Below are 27,181 nucleotides of genomic sequence, written 5' to 3' on the forward strand. Positions count from 1 at the left end.
ATAGTTAAAATTGTACACTTATATTTGTCGTCAAGTTGATTTTATGTTGTAACATTTTATTTTTTAAAGTCCCCCAGTAAGACTGTGTCTGTGGATTCATATATACCGAAGAAAAAATGTCCTTTTATTATTGATATGAACAAATTTGAAGGCTGGAGTAGACGGGCATGGACAGATGTATTCCTTCAGATTTACAAGGTAATCCTTCCACTCTAGTTCATTACACTTTTTTGGTTTATTTACATGTGTAGTGTATTACTTAAGTTATAACCAGTACTGCTATAAAATATTCTAAGACACAATCCCTTGAATAAGATAGATTTCTTTCTCTATGTGAAAATATTGAAAATGAATGGTTCAGAGCTAGGGTATATCCCTTCCATTCTCAGTAGTAAGCTTTTCTCCATGGGTTTAATGTCTCAGAATGAAGAGCAGGTGAGGGAGCTGTAGAGGGAAGGAAGATATCTTTTACTGATGTCACCTGGAAAATGACTGATTTTGATTTCATATTCTACTAGACAGAATTTCGTTGAGAAATACTATACTTTCTAGCTAGAAATATATTCTATTGCTAAATGGACAAACTAAATAATGTGTACCAGTGAAAGTTATCTTCTCCACCTCTAATGTGCAGTAGGCTTCCTTTAATGTTGGAGTGATAATCACTAGATTCATACAATTATAGACGCGAGTAGGTTTTGATGAGATTCTCCCATTTACTTCAAGCCAAATTACATTTCTCGGTATATTAACATTACAAAATTATGCTTTTACACTCTATTTAATGTATAAAAATATTACTGAATGATACTTGTTAATGCAAGATAAGGAAAACTATTTTCAGGACCGTGATGATAGCTAGAGCAACCACTATAATGGGATTTTGCTGTAGAGAAAGACAAACTTAACTCTGAGTAGAAGGGGGGAAATACGAAACCAGGGAGTAGAGGGGGCAGGTATAAGAATGGAAAATGACAGAAATCATCAGAGTAAGGGGACATTCTAGCGAAACCAGCCTAAAGGATTCTTGCTGAAAACAGGCTAGAGTGATCAAACCTCGTTTCGGAAAGTTGAAGGGTGAGGACTTCAGTCAGTAATCAAAGGTGATCAGGGAGTGGGAGTATGGGTTTCGTGCTAAACTAACCGAGGGATCCGGACATTCTGGATTTTATCTTGAGACTGTTACAGAGCTATTGAAAGATTTAAAACACAAAGATGACATGAAAAGCTTTGAATTCTAGGGACATCACTTTGGTAGACTGTGGGAAAAAGAAACTACTGTGGGATGTATTTAAGTGTCTGGTGCTGTGACTCACATTGAGATTCTGATAGTATTGTGGATGATAAAAAAGGGACAGCTTTCATAAAAATTAGGAGTAAAACTCAATAGTGTTTGCTGAGTGACTAGAATTTTGGAATTGATGGTACAGAAGTCATGCTGCTCTGTCATAAGCAGTGATAACCTTGCGTTATTTGTACACAAATGGATGAAACTTGACAACATAGTGTGAAGTGAAATAAGTCAGACACACAAGTTTAAATATTATATGGTTTCTCTTATACAAGAAAAAATATATATGGAAAGATCTCTCTATATATTTCAAATAATTCTCCAAATTATCTACTCTCTTCTTTCAAATATATTTCATGATAAAGACTAATTTGTATCATTTATACTACTAGTTTCTTTTGTTCGCTAAAAACAAATTTTTCCCTTTTTTGTTTATTTCTTCTTTGTAAGCGAGAGTTTTCTTGGTCTATGATCGAGATTCTTTTAAGATCATTCTTTTAAGATCATTATACACAGTGCATACCACTGTTATTCTCTCATCATTTTGTTATGAAATTTCATCTTATTTTTTCATAGAAGAAGAGTTGTGTGATTACCAGATAAGTATATCCATTAGTTAGGCGAGAGAGGCACCACATATTTGAGATTTTTAAAACTTATTTTATAGTAAAGTTATAAGAATGGATAAGATCATCTGCAGAGCTTTATTTCTTCACGTGTTTTATGTGTGAAGCATAGGTAAATCCAGGGACTATAATGAATCAGTAATGAATTGGCAGATTTACATGGAAAAGAACAAAGTTCAAATTCATTTCACAGATTAGAATTGGAAGGTTCTGAGTTTTACGTAAATCCATTTAGGTTCTGACTGTCATATTTCTAAGACTCATGCATGCACTCCAAGTCTGCTTCTGTTAGTTCTTGGCTAATGGTTAGGTAACAGGATATATCTCATTTCACTCAATTTGATTATATGTCATTAGGTTCCTTCTGCTTGTTAAAATTGGATGGCTAATTGTAACTACCGTATATTCTTGTATTATATTCCTAAGTCACAAAAAATGTAGTCAGGCTAAATAATGGATCATTGAAACCTATGAAATGTAAAATTCACTAACAGAAACAGTCAAATTCAGAATGCTGTTCTAAATTTCAATATAAATAGGACACTACTGTGAATAGTAGGAGTGACTGTATTAATTGAGGTAAATGAATGTGATGTGGGTAAATATCTGAATATATTTTATCAATCTATTTATAAATTTGTTCCTTTTGTATTGTCAGTTACAGAAGTCATTTTGTACGTGTGGGTGTTGGGTTACTGGGAATTTCATACAGGGTGTTTCCACTGAGCCACATCTCCTCCCAGCCTTTTTTATTTTTATTTTGAGACAGAGTCTCAGCAAACTGTGAAGTTGGCCCTGCTTGGCTTGAACTTTCAGTCTTCCTGCCTCAGCATCCTAGCATGCTATAAAGTATATTTTTAATTATTTTTAATATTGCTATGATGCTATCAAATACTATGATATTTTCAACAAAGACCAATAGTCTTTCTGATTAAATATTTTTTTTTCTCAAACCAGTTCAGAGTCTCTCTAATATAATAAAGTTTGAACTTTTGTTGCTATCTGGTCAGGACACTAAATCTATTGTCGTTATGCAGAGTTGAATACGCTGTACCTAGGTATCCAGTAACAGGACATACTAATTTATACAGACCTGTCTCCCCTCCAGCTGACGCTCAGACTTCTGCATTACTTTTTAGCTTTTGTAGTTCCTCATTCTCTTGTTATTGTTGGCTATTACCTCTCTTGCCTTTCATTGCTGTTAGCAAGGAGTCTGCCTATAGCAGTTAATTTTCCTATTATAGTTGTTGTGGTCTAAGAAACTAGATTTCAATATTAATTATAATATTCTATAAAAATAAAAGCAAGCAAACTCTGACTTAGAGTGCACAGACTTTTAGAAATAAGGAGGAAGAAATTTAAATTGTAAGACATTTACATACCAACGACTTTGGTTTAGGACTATGGTCTTGAACCAGGTATTTCCTCTCTTGTCTCCTTGAAGTTTGGTCCATATAGTTGGGATTTGGATAGGTGCCTCTGCAAGTGCTGTAGTTTTCCTGTTTTACCAAAATAATTGTCTATATTTGTGTGATATTCTAAAATCTATTTTACCCAGCCATATTTGAAAGTACCAACACCCTTTAAACTATTCAATAAAATTGGTCCCAAACACAGTGGGAAAATTTAGCCCATTGCTAATTCCTAATGTTTCTTTGCCTGTAGGCGAACATACCCGGGGAATATTGCGTTTTCTATTACCAATTGCATAGGGTCTGCTCCGCTATATTACCTGCATGATCTAGGGTTTGGTTTGATAACCAAAAATATGAAATACGATAGACTTTATTTTGTACCATGTTAACTTAGCTTAAGTTAATACACAAGGCAGGCAATAATACAGTATATATAAACAAGAGCAAAGTAGGGGTCTTATGAGTCAAGGCATAGCTTCCAGTACCCCTCTCACTTTGAACTCAAGTCAAAAGTGGTCACAGTGGATAACTCTAGTCAGTATGGATAATTTCAATGCCTTGAAGTCTGAGGACTTCCCAGTTTTCAAGTCATGTAACACACTCAGGATAATAAGCTATCACTCATTACTCAATACGACATCTTGACGATGAGTCCTTGCTCCAGTACACAGTTAACTTGGACCTCCTATAAATTTACTGTTGTAAATCCCTTGAGTTGATGAACTGCAAACAAGTGTTGACCCATTAGCTATCCTGAAGTCTAAAAGAAATATCATAAAATGACTATTTTTTCTTTCTAGTCAACCTAGTCTAGCCTATTTAACATGATTCTTCAGAAGAAATCCCAGTATTTCAATTATCTAGAAAATCTAGAGATTTATGGACAATTAATAATGAAAATTATCATGTTTTCTATGTTAAATAAAACAGCACATAACTAAATTGTTATTAAGATACCAAATGACAGAGTTAGGGTTGCAATCAATATATGTAAGTATATATACTACTAATACTTTTTTTCATGGTTACTTTTAAGTCATCAATATACGTATTGTGATACTGCCAACGAGTCTGTTCTGTCACGTGGCCAGTCTTTTGAGTATCACATTTCTCGAGTCAGACCTCTAACAAAATAATATAGATCACTAAAATTTATTCACTTAAATTTTGTCAATTAGCTGAGAGAAGCAGAAAGGTTTTTTTGTCCTTTGTACTTCTCATTGCATTTCTCCAGTTCATGCTTGGTTTGGGAAACACTTTCCCAGGTTATATTTGATTTGAAGGTGAGGGGATCTTGTACTGTATATATGTTTTTAGTCTTAATTTCATTTTTCTAGCGTTTAATTTTAAGTATTTTACAAAACTGTCATTTTGTGACAAGATGAAAACTAACAATTCTTTTTACCACTGATAGTTTCAAAAGCACTTCTGTAGAATAAAGTACTCAGGATGGTGCCTCTTCTGTATTAAAGGTTACAGCCATATTCCTTGGGGGTCAGCCATCAAATCTGGATTCTTATTCGTTTGTAGATCTTATGTTATTTACAGAGCAGAGGTGATAGATGACAGAGAAATCCTGAGCCAACTCAGACTGTTACTTCCAAACATTTATCTCATCATATGTATTCAGATAACTCGCATTTGGTATTCCCCTGAAAAAGAACAGTCCTTTTCAAAGGCTTTCAGGTATATTTTTATAGTATATAATATTTGAAAGTTAAGAGTTTTAAATTATATAACTGCCAGAATTAAAAAAAGAAAACAATGCTATTATAATTTTATCAAAATGTCAAAATGATGCAATGTACATTTGTAGATGCTCGTCTTACTAGACATATGCAAAATAAATATTCAACATCCAGTAATAGAATTTTTAAATAAAAATTCAAATTCTTCTCACAGTAGGAAAAAGAAGAGTGTTGAGATCCTCTTAAGTATCATAAACTGTAGGTAGTTGAGACACTATATAGGGTAGGCATCTACTGCATAAAGAAAGTATTTTTTTCCAAAGTTACAATAAACATACTTGACTATAAATGTACTTACGTTAGATTGGATCTTTCTAGAAACAGACTGAGACAAGCATCAGGAAGTTCCTTTCTTGGTAATCCCAAGAAATAAGTGTAGCAGAGTAGGAAATTAAAACTATGTACAATGAGGCTAATAACAAAGGTGTTTTCAAGTAGGTTTTGTGCTGGGCGACTGAGGCTCAATCCTACCACAATTTTATGGGTAACATTGTAGAACATATCTGATGTGTATGGCAACTGAACGATGTGGAATGTAGTACTTAGCTACCAATTGCATGACTATCATCGAAAGGTTGCTGATTCTGGTGGGTTACCTGTACTCCCATGTGTCAGCAAAAAAATATCCATCCAGCAGGTATTTGTACACGTTCACAATAAGCAGCCTTCATAATGTGAAAGTGGATGCTGGGTAGATATGAGCAGGATAGCAATAGTATTTCTATAGTATGTATCAGTCAAATCGTGGTCTTCATACACATGCCATTGGAATACTGTCCGTTAATAGTTTGAGATGACTTGTACTTTGTACTATAATATAAACCAGTCCTCTGACTCCTGACTACTTCTTTTAGAATGTTGAGAAGAAAAAGAAAAAAATATATATATATATGTATAAGATGAGAGAGAGAGAGAGAGAGAGAGAGAGAGAGAAGTAGTGGTACGGACAAGCTGTCCATCTCATCTAGAACCCATGCCAAGTGGCTAGTCTCGTGTAGTTTTAAGTAGCTCTTTGATCAGTATTCTACTGATCATGCATAGAATACTTTACTTAAAATTACTTACTTTAAAATTCATATATGTTGCTTTGTGATAACACATATATTAATACATGCAGTATACACGGCGATACGAATTTAATAATTTAATACGTTAAACTATACAGCACAGGAGAAAAGAGATCATGTTATAAAACTGTGTGTACTTTTGCCATCTTAACAGTACACCTCCTGAGTGAGTATCAATATCAAAATCAGTTTTGACGAGGTAATATTACTTTGATTTTCAAAGCTTTAATTTTTTTGAGTCGCATGAGCTGGTCAAGAAGTGAGGAAAGCATTCAAATGCATTTGTTTTAAATGAATTAGCATTTTAGTGCAATCGCATGGTGTGGTGCTGTATGGACTAAATGCTGTAGAAGCAAAATTTTGTGAATTCAAAATGAATATTAGTGGGACAAATCTGATCTGTTCTTTGACTTCTGAGTGAATAACCAGAAAATACCACTACTTTTCTTTGCCTTTCTATCATATACTTATATACTCTCGAAATATTAATGTGTTATTTCTGCACTTGAATCTAGTAAAAGTTGACTCTTTCCCAATTTCAGGTTCTGGTTTTATCCCGGGTTGCACCACAGTTCTCCAATGCTGCTCCTCCAATAAATGTGCAAAATACAGAGAAAATCAGCCCTTGCTTTGCATCCAGCAACATATATTCAGAATCAGAAAGGATTGTTCTTAGCTGGTTGAATACAAATTATGAGAATACTCGACAAACTATATGGGGAAATTGTCAGAAAGGTGAGAAATTACTTTTTCTTTAAAGAAATGACTGCAAATTGTAGTATGACAATGTAAAAGAGACCATGAAGCCATACTTAGAACCCATGGATTATAGACCTAACCCCATAATTTATTGTCTCTTCTGCAAAAGAGATATGTCTCAACATCTGCAAGATGAAATATTAATAGATTATTCATTAATTTTTAAGAAAAAAATGATGAAACACATAGACAGATGCTCTAGAAATGCAAGTTGGCCCTAGTGTTGGTGCTAGGATTTTAAACTTCGTAAAGTCTTAGATTTATTTGATATTGATTGACTCTTGTATGTAATTAGCTGCACCTAAGTGAAATTTCCTGAAGAGTCAACTTACATATCATGTCAGGGTCATGTTTGATATCAGTAAGTACAGCAGTGCTTTGTGAGTTCCCTGGCTGGATGTGTCATGTTAGGTCCGTACCCTGAGATGTGCATGTGCAAATGCTCAGATGGGCGTTCTCTACTTTTGTCCTTGCAGGATGATGCTCTATCAATTTCTAATCCAAGAGTCTTCATCTCACTTTGAAAAGTTCTGGATGCTAATGTAGTTGTATTTTTTCTTAGTCATAAACACTGATTGTAGGGACAGTGGCATACATCATCATTGTTGCTTCTGTTAAGCTCTCTGCTTCTGAGTACATGCAAGCATTTTAGTTTTAGAGTATGTTTTATTTTAACATATAATAACTTAGTTTTGAGAGTCAGCCCTCAGAGTTTAATCTAAACTTTAGAACTCAGAGAAACATTGAGTTTGATTTACTCGGAGACTGAATTTTAATTGTTTTTCACTTAAAGTTATTATTTTAGAATACCTAGTGACATCAAAATTGAAAGATACATATATATATATATATATGTAGATAGGAATATAATATATTGGTATTTAAGAACAGTAAGTTTTTTCTTTCTAGTAGATATGAAGAAACTATTAAGACCCATGTCTTATAAAGGGTTTCTTTCATTTAAAAATATAAGGAATAAAGTACAGGGTCTAGGTATGCAGTTCAGGAGTGCAGCACTCGTCTGTGTAAACAGGGCTTGGGTTTGATTCCAAAAAGAAAGAGAAGGAGGACGAGGAAGAAGGGCAAACAAATAGTACTGTTTGTCTACACCTATCAAAATAAAATTATTTATATTATTATTGTGGAATATCATTTTCACCATAGTGTAATAAAAGATGTGCATTTGTTATAAGTTAGTCATAAAATTGTTATGCTTTCATTTTTACCGAGAGAATATTCCATGCAATTTAATTTCAAAGAGCTTGCTTCACTTAGGAACAAAGCAGTATATGCATTTTCCGTTTCCCTGTTTTCATTTCTGTTCCTGGGGTTTGAGCTCAAGGCCTTCCCATTGAGCTATATCCCCAGTTCTTTTTTTTAATTTTTGAGACAGTATCTTACTAAGTTGTTCAGTATGGACTTGAACTTGTGTTCCTCATCTGTGACCTCCCAGAATACTGGGATTAAGGTGGTGACCCAGATCACTTTCATATATGTTGATCACTTTCATATATGTTTGTCGCACCGGGTCTTAGGCCTTTACAAAACTTTTGAACTTCCTATTCATCTTACCTCTTTTTTCATTTCTTTCTTTCTTTTTTTTTTGGTACCGGGAATTGAACTCAGGACCTTGCGCTTGTCAGGCAGGTGCTTGTGCCACTGAGCTATATCCCCAGCCCTATCACCTTACCGCAAACGTTATTTTCCTATGTGTTTTCATGGTTCCTTTACTAATTCCATTCGAATTCCTACTCAAATACCATCTCATCTAAGATGCTTTTTCAGTATCTTCTCTAAAGCAGCATATAATTCAATCTTTCTCTTTTGCATTCTGACTTTTTCAATAGCACTTTCCCAGCCTAACATATGTGTTTTGTGTATCCTCTCTCTTCCATTACAATTTGGGTGGCTTTGTAGGTACATACTTACTTATTTTGTTCATTGTTATATTCCCAGTACCTTGAATCCTGGCTACAAAATAATAGACACCCACTGTGTTAGGTTTATACTTCTATAACAGAATAGCTGAGATTAAGTAAATATTTGTTAAATGAATAAATAAATAAATAATAAGATACATGTTGATTTTATACATTTTAATGTTATGTGGCTGAATATGTATTATCTTGCTAGGTTATAATTTCTGGTGCAGATGTGGAAGTAAGGTTGCACAGGTGAGGTAAAAAGAAGAGGTACTTCCACTCAGATCTGAGTACAGGTTTGCTTGTTTAGTAAACGAGGAGGTCTGTGAGGAGAAGCTCCTTCTGAAGGGCAAGTTATTTTTCTTCATTTTCCTAACACATGTTACCATTTTCCAATTCAACATATCAAACCTCCTATATTTTAGAAACTATATAAGCCCCCAAGAGTGTAGAAAAATGACTCAGTTCATTTCTATTCCGTGTCCTAACTGAGAAAAAAATATAAACTACATGAAACATTTCCCCAGAAAATACACGGTACAAAAGTAAACAGATTGTTTTAAGAGTGAAAAAAAAAGACAGTAGGGTTAAAAAAGAGCTTTGTTGAAGTGGATATAGATGAGGTTAGTGAGATTCATTTGAGGTACAAAAATCAATATAGAGTTAGAGATGAGTATGCTTGGGTCCTGTTCAAGTGGCAGCCCAGTATACAAATTTGTTATGTTAATTCACAAATCTGGAAAGTATATGAGACTTTGAAAGGTTGTTCATGCTACATGATGGAGATTATAGAATAATTTCTACCTAATTCACTAGGAAAGCAAAGAGTTAGATTCATAGAGGAACAATTCTAGCCCCACTAAGAAAAAATTGAAAGAGGTTTATGGCAACAAGTGAAGCAACAGTTGAACACATGAGTATATACAGTATTAATGTGGGCTCATGTAGGTTCTAGTCATAGAGGAAAAAAAGAAAACCAATGTAGACGAAATTGTAAGGCCAGGTCTGTAGGTCTTTGCCATTTACTGGATGCAGAGTATGAACTGTAGTCAAAGATTCGGTTGAAATAACTGGTCTAAGCAACTTAACTTACTCAAAGAGAAGAGATGATTGGGATGAAGATGATGAGGTCTATTTTGACAGTGCAGAATTATAGATGCACACGAGAAACAGAGCCACACAACAATAGTTGGAAATTACTACTTACCCTATGAGGTTGAAGTTACTGTGATGGGGTTAGGAGGGATACCAAAAAAATTTATGGTATGCTCTCTGCCATTTGTAATTTAGCCAGGGACTTGACTGTACATGTGAAATCACTAAATTGTCATTTGGGAATGTATGTTTGGTAAGTCACCAAAATAAGTGATAGAGATAATCTAGAGATTGAGAAAAGAAATGCAGAGAAAGGAGATGGTTGCTGTCATAGTTACTTTTGCATCACTGGGACACAATACCCAACATCTTAAACTTAAAAGAAGAAGAGATTTATTTATTTTGGCTCACAGTTTTTAGAGTTTTTGATCCGTAGTCATCTGGCCCCAAGGCAAGGCAGCATTGCAGAGGGGCGTGGCAGAGGACAGTTACTTATGGCATGGTGGTGAATCAGAGACAGATCAAGGGAGAAGGAGGGCCTAGGCCCTTCCAGATTACACCTCTGCCACAAATGGCAGAGACCATACCATAAATTTTTTTGGGATCCCTCTCAACAATTAATATAGTATTAATGTTAAAAACTGAAGAACAAGATTTTTATTGTAATTGTTGTGTTTTCAACACAGTCCCTTCCTTGAATTCTTTTTCACACATGCCCTGTTGACTTACCTTCTATGAAACCACTCTTCTGCTCCCTTCCTACTTCTCCTACTGTATTTTTAGTTTTGCTCCTTCATAGAATTATACTTTCTAACTACCTAAGTGCAGTGATCCACTTCACACCAGGCCTCACTTCGCAAGCATCACATTTAGGTATAAACTCATTAGTGAACTAGTCCACTGATTAGTATTTCACCTCACGATCCAACTGCATCCCCAACGGCCTACCTTTGAACAAAGGAGACTTTGGGGAACATCTGTATATACAATAATGGTTTCTATGGATGCAAATGCATGGAGTACAGTATATCTCTTAAGGAGGAAAAATGGGTGATAAAACTAAAAAAGAGATGTGGAATGTCAAAAAATCAACACACTATTTGTATAAAGAAAAACCAGTGTTGATTGACTTCTTCCAACATAGGTCAAATCAGGAATTATATGAGAAAGGACAGAGATGAGAAAGAAAACACTGGAGGAAAAAACACCAGTGGGTCTTGCTCACAAATTTTATTGGACTATTCCTCAATTTTCCACATCTGCAGGTCCCTTGATCCCTAGATCCCCAGATCTACAGATCCCCAGATTCCTATATCTGCAGATCCCTAGATCCCCAGATCAGTAGATCCCTCAACTGTTAGATCCCCAGAGTTCTAGATTCATGGATCACTAGATCTCCAGGTCCCTGGATCCCTGGATCCCCAGATGCCTAGATCCCCAGATATCTAGATCCCTGGATTCTCCAGATCCATAGATGCCTGGATCCCTAGGTCTCCAGATCCCTGGATCCCTGGATCAATGGATCCCTAGATTCCCAGATCCCTAGAGCAGTGGACCTCAGACCCCAGATCCCTGGGTCCCTAGATCCCCAGATTCCTAGATCCTCTGATCCCTAGGTCCCCAGATCCCAGATCTCTAGATCCCTGGATTCCCCTAAATTCCTAGATCTGCAGATCCTTAGATCCCCAGATCACTGAATCTCCAGATCCCTGGATCCATAGATCCCTGGATCCCTAGTTCTACAGATCCCTGGATCCCTTGATTTCCTGATCCCTTGATCTCCAGATCCCCGAATCCCGAGATCCCTGGATCCCTAAATCCCCCGATCCTCTGATCCCCTGATCCTCAGATCCCTAGATCCCCAGATGTCAAATCCCAGATCCCAGATCTCCAGGTCCCCAGATTCCCAAGTCCCTAGATCCCAAGATCTCCTTATCCCTAGATGCCTAGATCTCCAGATTCCTATATCCGTAGATCACCAAACTTTTCCTTCCTCTGCCTCTCCTTTTACTTTCCCTCTCCTTTCCTCCCTCTCTTGCTTTTGCTTGCTCTGTCTCTCATTCATACCTAATGAGAGGTAGATGGTTGTCAAAGATTATTGGAAACACTTGTAGCTGTACAAATTCGGTTAAATGGTAACTGTAACAAAAGAGACCTTCTGCTGTGTCTAAAAGTGTACTATGAAAGATTTATAAGATTTGTTAAATGACTAGATAAATTGGAGAAAATGTTCAATGGAGCAAAAGTTAATCATGCTTAGATGCTCTTAGGAACAGTGATAATTATATAATTAGGTTAACAAATTTTATCTAAAGAGAGGAAGAATAAAGTAAGATAAACTAACTGATAAAGAAGTAGTAGTCATTCCTCAAATTATCAGGAGATGGAAGTCAAAAGAGGAGGATGCTTGATGTTTCATGGTTTCTACAATGAGTTTGTCCACCTATGCCTAGACATGATTATTAAATGGACTAGATTTGTGTCACTTTATCATAACTGAATGACCATGTCTGAAGTTGGAATTCTATGAGACCATTTACATAGAATTACAATCTGTCTGCTGATACTTTATACTTTAACTCTTTCTTTATCATAGACAGTAGAGACTATGATAGGTAAATGAATACTGACCGGCCTCACTCAGTGTGGAGTCACTTTTGACTGAGATCTTAAAAATCAGGAACCACAAAACCAGTGTTAAGTTCCTTAAGAATATAAAAGTATTCTCAGTTAAGCACAGAAAGAAAACTCTTTTTGTTTCTGTTATAGAGAAAAGAGTTGTTGGTCTTCAATTTTGTGATTTTGTTGAATGTTCTTGAATTTATGATGCACATTCTACAGTTTGTGTTTTGTTTACATCACAGACATTTTGAGTTGCTTGAATTTTGTTGCTGTTAAGAATAAAGACATGATGATTTTTATTTGTGAATCCAAAAAGGATTGTAAAAGTTAATTTGTTTTTTGAAGGGAGAAAACTCAAGAGTATACAAGAATCACTAAGGGCTTATCCACCTTATGGGTGGAAGACATGTTTACAGTAGAACCAAATAAAAAAAAGTGAATTCAGTTATTATCTTCTACTGAATATAGTAGATCATGATTCTAATTATACATCCTGTAAAACCATGATTAATAACAATAATTGGTAGCATGTTGGTATGTCTATTAAAGACTAAGGATTTTACATGTACTTGTTCAATACTCAGAATAAGCAGCTTCAACAGATAGTTAAATATGGATATTATTTATCAGAAAAACTAAAGAAAAGTGGTTTACTTTCCCAGAAAAGAGTACATCTGGGGGTTGAATCCAAACAGTTTATGCCAAAACTCGTGTTAATTATTATTGGATGAGACTGCTCCCTCAAAATATTAATCATAGGCTTCTTCATCTTTCCATCTCTACAACTGTTATATATTCTTTCCTGGTAGCTAGAGAGATGTCTCATTTTTTTTATTCCTTGTCAGTGAATTTCAAGTCTGAATGCAGGCACCTTGGGAATAACAGCACACATATGCATACTCTACCCCAGTTCAGTTAGAACAGAATGTTTGGGATTATGCCTTTACATGTGAAGCTTTTAGAAGTTTTTGAAGGTGATTTCAATGATCACTGGAGATTAAAAACCTTAACATACGCAAATTTAGAAATAGAAAATATAGACATGGTGTAAGGTAAATATTTGTACTACAAGAAAAAGTATTTCCTGAGGAATGTCTTTGATTTGAAAGAAAAAATCGTGAATAGCATGGATTCTGACATTTATGAATTGTTGTTATATGTTTTGATCTTACTCTGTATTGATACTTTAAGCTTTTACAGTTGAGATAAGCTATTATTCCCAGTTCCTCTCAACTTCGTCCATTAGTGTCATCATTTCTCTCTTTATTATACTTACAATTTCAGCTCTTACATTTATATTCTTTTTCTTTTTTCTTTTTCTGTACCGATACTCAAACTCAGGACCTTACACTTGCCAGGCAGGCGCTTGTACTGCTGAGCTATATTCCCGGCACTAACATTTATATTCTATTGTCAATATTTAATCATGCAAAGAAAACCCCAAACAAACAAAAAAAAGCAGCCGGGCATGGTGGCACACTCCTATAATCCCAGCACTAGGGAGGTTGAGGCAGGAGGATCGTTGTGAGTTTGAGTCCAGCCTGGGCTCAAGGCCAACCTGAACTGCATAGTGAGACCTTGTTTCAAAAAGACAAAAAAAAAAAAAAAATCATGTATGCTACCTGAAAGTTTCACTTTCTATTCAACTATTAAATAGCTGAATTTCAAAATTATTTTGTTTTTGAAACTATCACATTAAGGGTCTCTAGTCTCTTTTTAAATATTTTAGTTTTATTTATATGTGATTGGTATCTTAACCACTTATAAAGTTTGATTATTATTCTTTATTTTTCTCTGAAAACGGGACAGTGCTCCATTGTCTTACATCTGTCAAACAGCTGTTAAATATGAGATCAGCCAAATCCTTCTTCTCCTGTATATGAATTGCTTTGATTGGCTCTAAAACTCCTTTTATGTTACCAAAGTAAATGAGATACTAAAAACTTTGAAATCTGTTGCGTTTTATTTTCTTTGTAAATTTGCCATATGAAGTATTTTGGCATGCTTTTATAAGTCAAATATACTTGGTAAAACTAAGATATTATAGTAAGAAGCATTTTTCTAACCTTTTATTAATATATATGGTCTTATTTTATATCTGATTTTTTTCATACATAAAGTGTGCATTCAACAGTTGCGGGGCTGGAGATTTAGCTCATTGGCACAGTGCCTACCTGGCAAGCACGAGGTCGTGAGTTCGATTCCCGGTACTGGAAAAAAAAAAAAACAAAAAAAAAAATTGGTCATTAACTATATTATTTACTGTGGGATTATTTTGCAGATTCTTTTCATTATATTCTGAAATTTATTCCTTTATTTTTCTAGGAGTTTCATAATGTATGATATTAAATATGTATGTATCTTCATTTGTTAAAGTAAAAATAATTTTAAATATGAATAAGTTTTGTTATCTAAATTTTTATGATAATCAACTTTTATATGTTGCTGATACCTTACTGATATTTTAATGTATTGCTTTGCATAACCTAAGTGATACTTAGTATATTTTTGTCTGCATGTTAAATTTTTTTACAAAGTTTAGGCAAACCTCAAATAAATATTTTGAGAACATTTCCTGTGTTGCAGATTTTGCAAGAAATTCAATGAGAGTGACACTGGATGCTTCTGGAAATATATATGTAAACTATATTTTGTTCATATTTTCATCACTTTATGGACACAAGTTGTTTCTTTTTTTTAACTATTACAAGTAATATTGATATAACTTTATGTGTATATACATGTACATATATGTATGTATGAATATGTGTATAGCTTAGGAGAATGAGAGAGTCAGAAAGAGAATATATAATTGTATAGGTTTCATATTATGTAGCAGTAAAGATGAATGTGCTGCTGATAGATTCTACAACATTGATGAACCTTAAAATATCCTAAATATGAAAGACACCACAAAAGAAGTATCACTTATTTTATGACTTTCTTTGCAAAGTGGTCTCTATGTTGTGTCCGCTGGCCCCAAATTTGCAACTCTTCTCCTTTCACCTCCCAAGTACTTCAGGTTCTAAGCCCGTGCCACCATTCCTACCTTTAGGATTGTATTTTTATGACATGTCCAGAATAGGCAAATCCACAGTGATACAAAGCAGAGCCCTCATCCAGGGTATGGAAAAAGAAAGAAAAGGGAAGTAACAGTGAATGAGTATTGTATTTCTTTATGTGTTGTTAGCATGCAGTGACTACAGCCAACAATTACTTATTATATATTCCAAAATAGCTAGAAGTATTTTTGACTGTTCTCAGTGCAAAGAAATGATTTGAGCTGATAGCTGTATCGAATTTAATTATCATACATTGTATTCATGTGTTACATGAATGTTACAATATCACACGATAACCCATAAATATGTGCCATTATTGTCAATTAAAATATACAAATATTCTAAATATAGTAATGGTTATAAAACTCTAAATATACTAAGCAACAGTGGATTGAACGATTAAATTGGGTGAAATTTATGTAATATAAATATTTTTGATAGAACTGCTAGAAATCTAATGTTCTAATCACTTAAAATAGAATTTATTTAGCAACTATGACATTAAAATTGAGTATATATAATCGTTCAGTACTTTAAATGATTAAATTTATGTTCAACAGCCATATCTCTTAATACTATTTAGGACCAGTATTTTATTATTTTAACATATCTGTATATTTGATGTTATGAAATTTAAAAATGGATAAAAACATATCTCCCAAGTTAACTTTTTAAAAAGTGTATTAGTGTAGGCATGTTAGTGCCCTCCTGTAATCTCAACACTGTAGCAGGCTGAGTCAAGAGGATTACAAATTTGTGCCCAGGCTGGGAAATTTTATGATTTACTGAGACATTGTCTCAAAATAAAAATTTAAAAAGGGCTGGGAATGTAGCTCCATGAGAAAGTTCTTCAGTTCCCAGTACTTTTTGAAAAAAAAAATTGTCAAATTCATTTGGATTGTCTGGTTCCTGAAAAATGATTAATAGATGAAACCTTTGCTTTTTTTTTCAATAGGCTTAGACCGGCATTTCTGGAGATTTTGTTAAGCTGTTTTATATTTTATAAATGTTGGAATTCTGCATTTTCAGCAAGCTTCCATTTGATGTTGGGTAGCAAAATCTTACATGGAGTATATAAGAAATAATACGCTATTTCAAAAAGAACTATCATAAAAGCAGAGAAAATCTTTGACATAACCTGAGGCTATCATAAACTGTAGTGTGTGCTTGGCAGCAGCCTTGGTTGTAAAACAATATACAACCATGGGCTAAGAGATTAGAGAAGAACTTTAAAGTTTTGCTTTTATCTCTTCCCAACTTTGTCCTGGAAGATGACTGCTACCCCGTTCTTACTGAGAGCAGTGTTTGAGGAGGAACAGCCCTTGACTAGGAGTATTTGACAAATAATGTCAAGGCAACTTGAAAGTTATGATGCATTAAACAAAAAAAGATGCCACTGTTTTCTTTTCAGGGAAGCAGAGAACAAGAATAATTTTGCTCCTATCCTTGAAGTAATAGCAAAAGCCAGACAAACAGCAAATCCTAGGTTTTTCTGAAACTGTCCAGAAAGCTGGCATAGCAGGACAACAGAGTGACCTAAAATCCAAGGAAGAACAAGTACTTACAGGAAGAAATATGATGATAGCTCTAGTCTAAAGGTAGCAGACACACCCAGTCATCCATAAGAATTGTGTTAGAGTGGTTGGTGAATTGGTAGAGGCCATGTATACACTAGTGAGAGCACGGAGATGCTAGAGGCTGCACTTACAGGGGAATAATCATTCTCCTGTAAATTTATACTCTGCAGCCTTCATCTACATGTTGCTCCCAGAGGGGACTATAGTGAGGCTGGAGAATGTGTCCTTCATAGTGCAGACCCAGGGACAGTAACCCAGATTCTTCCATATGGTGCCAGGTTTGGATTGCATTCCAGACCTTTGGGGACATAGAGGGCCTGAAAATAAAAATAACAGTTAAAAAAACCTAAATGTTAAGCTTCTTGAGGAAAATGTCTACTGTTTCTCTAGCGTCTGTGGAAGATGAGATGGATGCTATTTATATCCACTGGAAACTGGTTATCAATATAGAAAACTAGTAAATTGCCTTTTTATATCACAATATATCACAATATAAATATAAATACTAGATGCAGAAGTGAAATTTCGTGATCTTATTGAAAGTCATAGGTTGCAAATTAAAAGAAGCACATTTAGATTTGCTAAGAGTATATATTATGTGGTCTCATCCTCCATATGCACATATACAGAATGGTAATCATGTGAGCTGGGTAAATATGTTAATTAGTTTGATTGCGGAAAAATTGCACAAGGTATGCTTATATCAAAACACTATATACACTTTATATATGTACAATTTTTATTTGCCAAATACGCATCAAAGCTGGGAATGAAAGAAGTACATTTAGGATATCATTATTCAGCCAAGTAGCAAGGTGCATTTAAATCATTACTTTGAGCGTATTTTATCTTATGTGAAAAATACAATTATTTAGAAGTTACTAGTAGGAAAAATATTCTTTTTTTCTTATTCTTCTGTTTTTTGTCTTTTCTTCCGGTACCAGGAATCGAACTCACGACCTTGTGCTTGTCAGGCACGCGCTTTGCCGCTGAGCTAAATCCCCAGCCCCAGGAAAAATACTTTGAAGAATGTTGTGTGAAATCTTTCTTGCTCTCTTTATTTGAAAATTCCTTGTAATCTGGACTTGCTAGAACAATTTGACGGGATGATGTGGTATAGAAATTCTATATAAATGTTTAATATTAAAGCAGCACAGGGCTGGGGATATAGCCCAGCGACACAAGCGCCTGCCTGGCAAGCGCAAGGTCCTGAATTTGATTCCCAGTACCCCAAAAAATAAGTAAATAAATACAGGAGCACAAATGAAAGAAGTCCTAAAAACTTCCAAAGGATATAGGACATGTGTTGTGCAAGAGAAAACAGTCTTCCTGTACAACATATAAAGAAATCCTGGTTTGTAAAGTTGGTACACATAGCATGACCGTATAGTCACTTTTTCTAAATGGAAAATAGGAATGAAGGATTTTAGGGTATTTATGATGATCACCATTTGCCCTTTTTCAGAAAAGAAGTTTTCTCAAACATTGAAGAATCTAGGCATTTTTGGATACTATAATAAAAGGAAGGGGCTGGGGATTTAGCTCAGCGGCAAAAGCGCCTGACTGGCAAGCGCAAGGTCGTGAGTTCGGTTCCCGGTACCGGAGAAAAACCAAAAAAAAAAAAAAAAAAAAAATAAAAGGAAATACCATATTCAATATAGCAGTTATTGTCACCCTTACACCTACCCCATTGCAGTTTTTCCGATATTTACTTAAAAACTAAAATTTTCCACTTTTTGTGCCTGACTCAGTGTAGTAATTATTCTGTACTTAAGAATATTTTGCATAATTCCTCCATTTGTGTGTGTGAGTGTGTGTGTGAGTGTGTGTGTGTGTGTGTGTGTGTGTGTGTGTGTGTGTGTAGCAAAGGATTAAGCCAGGGCTTCATGGCTAGGCAAGTATTCTACCACTGAACTGTATCTTCAACCTCTTGCATTGTATTTCCTTTTATAGTTCAATTCTTATTTCTTTAATCCATAAATCTCTATCCTCTTCCATATTTCTTATATGTGGAGGAATTTCTGCAACAATTAAAGAACCTAGCAGTGAATTCTAGAGTTACTATATTTTTTGTTTTTGTTTTTGAGATAGCCTCACTATGTTACTATGGTTTTGTGATACTTTGGTTTTGAGCCTCCTTACCCAAGCATCTTGAGAAATATTAATGAATGAGTTGAACTTCAGGGTACTCAACAGAAAGAGTAATGCTGAAATAACTCCGTTTATCTTTAATTAGTCCATGACAGCATACTTTCCAAAGAGATTCATGTAGAAATAAAGGACACCACTTTCAGATATGTTAAGCTTTATAGATATATCTCATAATATTATACTTCTGAAGATTAACTTTTATTTTTCTTTCCAAAATAATATGTTTCTTGTTTTCTAAGCAAAGGCAATTTTTTCTTTCACTATTGCTCACATTTTCATAAGATACCTTTTAACAGAGTAAAACTATTGCTATAGTTATATGTTTCTTTTTTTCAAATAGGTCCTATTCCTTCTGAGAGATGGATAGTAAATTTTGACAAAGACCTTTTAGATGGCCTTGTTTTTGCAGCACAGTTAGCAGCCTATTGTCCATTTTTGGTAAGAACTCCTTGAGGGAATTTAGCGATTATTATTTGAAATGTGTTCTGTAAACTGATTGTTTTAAATGTCTTAATTTTAAAGGCATGTATTTGAACTGCTAGCATTGACTTTTTATTGTATTTCAAATGCAGTAATTTAGTACTTACAAATTTAATATTTAATAATCCTTTCATCAACTACAGAGAACCCTTTAAATGGATCAATTTTTATTTCATAAAACCAGTTTGTTTTCTTTTCTAGATTGAGTCTCATTTTGTAAATATGTATACACAACCAAAACGTCCTGAACAGTATCTCCACAATGGCTTGATTATTATAAATAGTTTTTATGAAATTGGCTTTGACATGGGCATACAGGTAGGTTCCTTTATATCATAATAGTATACACATTTTATGAATTTCTTTGTAATATTGCTTTGTTCATAAATTTTAATTCTCAGTTGAAACAGACCTCATGAATCAAATAATGGAAATTAAAGCATGATTCACAGGGATACATTGGACATAAATTCATAATACATAATTATTTGATGGCATATTTAATATACTACAGTAATCACATTATAATATAGTACTTATGTACATGCAATTTTGGATAATAAAAATGAATTTTAGTTTCAGTATGTGACACCATAACAATGATGGCTAAATGCATGATTAAATTACCCATAATCTAATAATGACTTAGAAGGAGAGCTATGGAATATTTATATTGATTTATCTTTTAACATTTTATCAAAAAGTAACTGAATATTTGAAATACATGCTCACTTTTGTAGTAGCCCTTTGTTACTTAGGGGTCATGAAATGATATAATAAATGATTCCTGACTTTGAAAAATACACAAATTCATTGCATTATCAAGATGAGTACCTGTTAAAAGATAAAGTTCTACTCATTTAATAAAGTATCAATAGGGATACCTGAAAAAACAAAATCCAGAATTTGGATGAAGGAAGAGATCAATGTGATGCAGTCTATTCCACCAACAGCATTGTGACGGAAGGAAGACTTATTTGGGATCTGAGAGGGTGGATTGGATTTGGACTGATAATGTTGAAAAAAGAAGTTGTTTGCTCAAAGGCAATAGTATGAACAGACTGGGAGTAATGGAAAATACCATACGTTAAGGATATTGCTGGCCAAGGTTTCCCCAGAGCTGAGGATATAACTCAGTGGTGGAGTGCTTGACTAACATGCCGAAGGGTCTGAATTTCTGTCCCCAGCCCTCCAGAAAGAAAATATGAAATCAGGTTTCCCTAGTTGAGGTTTGGTGTTGGTAACTTAGACATAGGCGTATGTTATGATTTAGATCTAAAATATCCCCCAGAAATCTCGTGTTGAGAGGTGGGGTTTTTGAGAGGACATTGGATTGCAGAGACTCTATATTCATCAGTGGATTAATCCATTGATGAGTTCGTAGATGAATGTGCTACTGGGGAGTCTGGCCTGGTTAGAAGAGGTGGGTCACTAGGGGCATGATCTGGGAGAGTTTTTGGGTTTTTCTGCTTGCTGGATGTCATGTACTGAACACCTTTCACTGCTTTGCCTTGGAGCCAGCCAACCATGGACTGAATGCCCTCAAATCCTGAGCCAAAATAAACCTCCCACTTTTAAATTCTAGATGTCATGTATTTTGGCCCAGAAACAGGAAAGTGACAAATAGAATATATAATATACCTGCATAAAAGGTCACAAGTTTACGAGATGGGAATTATGACACCAAAGGCTTTTTTGCTTACAACAATAATCAGAATGGAATGAGGGGCAAGGAACTAGAGACAAGGAAAACAAACTAATAAGAATACAGTTGCAATTAGTCAAAGAGAATGGTAAATACTTTTTCTACTCTTACCAGTTTTTTTCTGTACTGGGTATTTATCCCAGGGCCATTACTACTTCACCCAGCCATTTAAAAAAAAATTTTTTTTTGAAGCAAGTTCTCACTGTCCCTAAATTGCCCAGGCTGAGCATGACTTCATGATTCTCCTGTCTAAACTCCCTAGAGTGCTGGCATTACAGACCACTGTACACAGATAATCTATTCATACTCTTTCAATAGGAAATGAAAATGCTGTGCTAATGAAGCAGAAGTTATGAGGTTCACTAGACCTTTTAAGCAGCCAAAAAAAAAGTGCACAAGAGAAAGACCATCCCAAAAGATAAATGCTGGTGTCCAAATCTGCCCAAAATAATGTAATTTCTTTATATATGCCGTAGAAATGAGTTTTACAATGCCTACTTTCATACTTTCATTAAAGTCACCTGGATATTAAAGTAATTTTGTAACAAACATGACAATTATTTTCCTTTTTATTGGTAAAACTGTGAAGATGAACTACCATAGAAATTACTTAGAGTGTTGTTTTATAGTAGTAGCATTTTGAGAACAAGCTGTAATGAAATACTTTGGTTCTGAAGAATGAATACTTTACAAATCCTTTAAGTTCAACAAATCACTGAACTTCTGTAAACAGTGCTGGATAGAGCCTATAAAGTACTGATATGTGAAACTACACTCATGTCTTCAAATATGTTACAAAATAATAATGACAAGTATTTGAAAACAAGCTGATGAGAGCAGAGAGTGAATGCCACAATAGACATACAGAAACATATTATGGAAATTCAAGGAGGCAAGAAGTCATTCAAGCAAGGCACCTAGAAAAATTACACGAGACACTTGGTGTTTACACTGGCCCTTGAGAGTTTGGTAGACAATTAACTTGTAAATAGAAAAGTTTTCTTTTGGCTTTTGTTTCTGGGCATTCCTGTCCAAACTTGAGTGACCCCATTGCTTAAGACTTCCAGAAAGTGGAGAACATCATGAGTGGAGTGTGTGATGGAGCAAACGACAAACCCTTTGGCTGGGAAAGGAAAGAGGGGGAGCAAAATACCAGGATCCCATGATACCACTTAAGGGCATACCTCAGAGGCCTAAGACCCACCACTATGCCCAGTGTTTTATTGATTCTACCACCTTTCAAAACACGATCCTGGAACTCAACAGAGTTTTTTCCCATTGCTTATCATTCTTACCATTTGTGTAACCCAAAAGGCACTTTTTTTTTTTTCCAAAATGCACTTCATGAAAGAACACAGTGCTCCTCTGTGTTCATGCTCAATAGTGCTTTGTCCTTCAGATAAAATACACCTATCCCCTCAAAACAGACAAAATCTCCTGAAGGGACAAGCACACTTAAAGACCCATTTCATGTGCCATTTCCTTTCATGGGCTTTACCTTCAGAATTGCTTGCCATATATTTTGCTTCAGTAGTTTGTCTCCTTGTCATTCTTCTTTTACTGCACTATCGAATACTTTACATCAAGGATGGCATCTAAAGTCACTTCAGTCATCATTTCTAAGGTACAGTATTCTTCTGAATTCTGACTGGTTTTTAGGAACTCTTTGAAGCTGAGGTCGATTTTTTAATTAGAATGTGCCTAATTCATCTTTTGACATGTAAAGTTGTTACAGTTTAGAATAATGTTTTGTTTCCTGTATCTATTTCAGTATCATTGCACATCAAAGAAAATCAAAGTTTTAAGATAATTCGACAGTTCACAAATTATGCTTTCTTTCTTTTTATATTGTATCTGTATATCCTCGAATTTTTTAAAAAAAATTTTTATTTTAAAGAGTAAAAGAAGGATAACATACTAATAGGGGGAGTTACTGAATTACAGACAAAGTGGTAGGAAATTCTCAATGGTTGTTGTTTTATATATTGTTATCTACAAGATAGTTTCTCAGGAAAACAGACAAATAATAGTGAGCTACAGACAAAAATGGTAGGTTATTATCAATGGTTGTTGTACTATACTTTGGTATCTTCAAAGTGGCTTCTAAAGAAAATAAGTAGAGCTATACATGAGTGACCAATTAAATATTCATTGACTGTTCTCAATGGTAGTTGTAGGAGACACAGTAATAAACATACATCCATTTATGAAATAGCGTAGGAACAATACAAACGTTACAGAGTTATGGACAGATTAGTAGGAAAATATCAATGGCTGCTGTAATATATGTTGGTATCTTCAGAGGGGTTTCTCAGAAAGACAGAGATATGCAAGAAAGGTCTAACAAGTAGTTACAACCTAAGGTTTGTGTAAAATAGTGTATTACCTCCTCACCAGTGACTCCTTTCACTGAGGTATGACGGCTGGAAGGAAGGCCAGGACTGAAAAGAAGGACCAAGAGACTTGCACCTGTGTTTAGCAATAGGCTGTTTTCTTGTTCCTCCATAGTCCTGATTACCCAGCGCTCCTCCATGGAGATGACAGTCTGGCCAGAGGGAGAAGGCAGAGTATGCCCCAGGCTTCCTCATTCCTGTTAGACTAACTGGTAGGATGGGTCTGATCTCTGGGTCCTCCTCTTCAGAGGTCAGACCGATCTCCAGTGGTCACCTTTGCATTCAGGGCATGGCCCAGGGGACTTCTTAGGGCAGTCCCTCTTGAGGTGGCCTGGCTTTTAATAGTGGTAGCAGATGAATATACTCCTCGAGTTCTTCTTGGGGCCCCAAGAATCACACTTAGGGTCTGTTTCTCTTGGTGCTGTGGCAAAAGCAGCTGATTTTTTTTGGTCTTTCTGTTTTCTCTCCTTGGCTGCCTCCTCATCATGGCTATAGAACACTGAGGAGACAATCCTTACTAACATCTCAAGGGAGCCATCTGGGTCGAAAGCCATTTTTTGTAGCTTTTTCTCTCCAGCCTCCCAGCACATTGGGACCCTGCAACCACTTAGTGTCCTCTCCCCAACTGTCAGCACAGGCAGCAGGAATCTTGGTGCAGACATCTCTGGAGCTCCACGTGCTCCTCCACCACAGCCTGTACTGTCAGGGGAAGAATGGCTTCCAGGGGGTCTCCCCAGGTATTGTGCAAAGTCCTCCTGGTTTCTAGCTTCCAAATGGCTCTCATGACCCCAATCACCTACACCTCTGAGTCTTCTGGTATGGTCTGTATTCTTGTGTTCTCCATGTCCTTGTTTAGCAGCTGCTCCTCTTCTGAATCTTGATCTTTCTGGTTCTTAATGGCAAGGGCAAGAGCAACCCATTGTGTGCCATGTATTCCCAGGAGTTTCTCCATGTCAGGATGATTCACGCACGTCCTTGGGCGGGACTTGACGGCCAGCGTGTGGTGGGCCAATTGTGTCATTGCTTCTCTGGGCCATGAAAGTTCTTGACTGTGTGGTGGTGGCTGGGTGGAAGGCCAGGGTGGGCCAGCGCGCGCCGCCGTGTGGCTTCCCAGATGCTGGCTGCCCGCCTCCCAGGCACCTGTGGGGCTGGGATCTGGCCCAAAGGCCGGAGCTTCCTGCCCTGTGGCTTTCCAGGCACAGGCGACCCACCTCCCAGGTAGACCTGCCTCCCTCTAATTTGTATTCCTCTTTTTTATACTAGGCCATTGATATCTGTGATCCAAATCCAGTCCTAATGCTCATGCTGTGTGTCCACATGTATGAAACGCTCCCTGCATTCCTCCCCAAGAAAGTGGTGCCATTTTATTGTACTCTGTATGACTCTGTGCTGAGAGAGGTAAGTATATATTTGGGGATAAAATAAATATGGTCATATACTTTAAAAAAATTTTGGATTTTTCTTATCCAAACTGAAATTAAGAAAAACATGCCTATGTAGTATAATATTCTTTGAATTGAATAAGCCATGCCAATTATTACTCTTTCTAAGCAAAGAAGAATGAAGGGCATAATTTTTGCTTAATAATAATCACCACTGCAAAAAAAAAAAAAAAAAAAGATGGCTCAACTTTTTTCATTTCTATTTTGTAAAGAATAATTTACTCTGAGCCTGGGATATAGCTCACTGGCACAGCACCTGCCTGGCAAGGTGCAAGGTCCTGAGTTTGATTTCTGGAGCAACAACAAAAAAAGAATCATTTATTCTGTATGCAAGTTAATTTACCACTTTGACACGATTCATATTTTCTTTCCCTTATCCTGTATTATATTCTCCTTGCCATATTTATTTGAAGAGGAAGAGAATTATCTACTTTGAGTACAAAAGTTATCCACATTTGATCTTTAAAAGATATGTTCTGGTGATCTTTAGAATTTTATGTTTTAGAAAATAACTGTCTGGTCTCATGATGGTTTGCATAGTGATTAGTAAGGATTTAGTTAAAAATGGAAAAATTCAGGTTCTTCCTTCAAAGTTTAGATACCTCAGTTTAGGGAAAGAAAAGTTCCTGTTCAAGTTTCTGTTTGAAAACAATGAGATATGATTTCTTGTTTTATTTCTTTCATTTTTTGTTAGAAAAAAAGAGAGATAAAACTGGAAAATCTCCTCAACAGTATTTACTATGATATTCTGTAACAGAAATGATATTCAAGGACTTTCTTTAATTATATTGGAGAGCATTTTGGCTTCAAAATAAAAATTAAAATAATTAAAAGTACTTTGCTTAAGCTCTCAGCAGATAAGAGTTTTGATTAAGCAGTAATTTATTACAGTTAACTGTTATTAACAGTTATCTAATTCTCTTTATATTTCTTCATATCATATTTGTAGTCATAATTTACATGTCTTCATTTTTTGAAAATAGTTAATATTGGAGTGAGAGTATTGCTTAGTGGTTGAATGTGTACGAGATGTGCATTAAACCCGCTTTCAATCCCCAGCACTGCAAAAAAGGTCAATATTAGCATTATCTAATGTTTGTAAATGAACATTAATTATGATTTTAAAAAATTAAACCATATTTAAATGACAATATGATTTATTTTCTCATTTATCACATTACTAGGAGTACTCTTCATATTTTGAGATGGTTTATAAAGATGAAGTATTTATTTTCACCAATATAAGTTCTTGCACATACAAAATTAAATAATAATTGCATTTTTTAAATTATAAAACTTAAATTACAAGTTTTGATTTTGTCTCTTAGTGGAGAAAAGCAGTGACTTGGAAATTGCTGAGAATTTTGTTGTATTTTGTCTCTGTGAATCAACACATAAATGACACTGCTTAAATCATAGAATATCAATCATCCTAACCCTATCAACACTCTAGAATATAGAAACATCTTAAGAAATTGGTTTTAGAATTGAAAAAAATTCCATTTTTCAGAAATAAACATAGAAAGCTGGAATCGGTAAAATAAAATCCATAGTGGTTATTGAAAAAACAAAGAGTGCAGTGTCTTTTGAGACTTTTCAGAATCACTGGAGGTATTTCATTTCCTTTTTGAAATAAAATTTATCCAAAGTTGAATGGGACAGTCTGAGTACAGATGAGCCAAATACTTCTGTGCCGTCTATCTGATATGACAAAATGAAGATAAGTGGTTTCCTTAACATGTTTAGGTGGGCAATGGAAATCCAGGACTATAAACCTAGTAGCAGTGCACAGTGAATTCACTGTGATTTTCAAAATTTTCTTGCAA

At 35.2% G+C, this 27,181-nt stretch overlaps 1 protein-coding gene across 1 annotated transcript in view; it reads left to right on the plus strand.

The window, feature by feature from the left end:
- The window catches only part of LOC102019004, a gene marked incomplete in the record, with an annotated part of 405,168 nt that overhangs the window by 147,273 nt on the left and 230,714 nt on the right, over positions 1 to 27,181 (plus strand). Inside the window, 5 exon segments of the mRNA XM_005414632.2 lie at positions 70 to 198; positions 6,690 to 6,882; positions 19,676 to 19,773; positions 20,017 to 20,133; positions 25,177 to 25,311. Coding sequence (XP_005414689.2) covers positions 70 to 198; positions 6,690 to 6,882; positions 19,676 to 19,773; positions 20,017 to 20,133; positions 25,177 to 25,311 — 672 coding nt within the window.

This window comes from Chinchilla lanigera, unplaced genomic scaffold (genome assembly GCF_000276665.1).
Source record: "Chinchilla lanigera isolate Chin_1 unplaced genomic scaffold, ChiLan1.0 scaffold00192, whole genome shotgun sequence".
In the NCBI taxonomy this organism is placed as follows: Eukaryota; Metazoa; Chordata; class Mammalia; order Rodentia; family Chinchillidae; genus Chinchilla; species Chinchilla lanigera.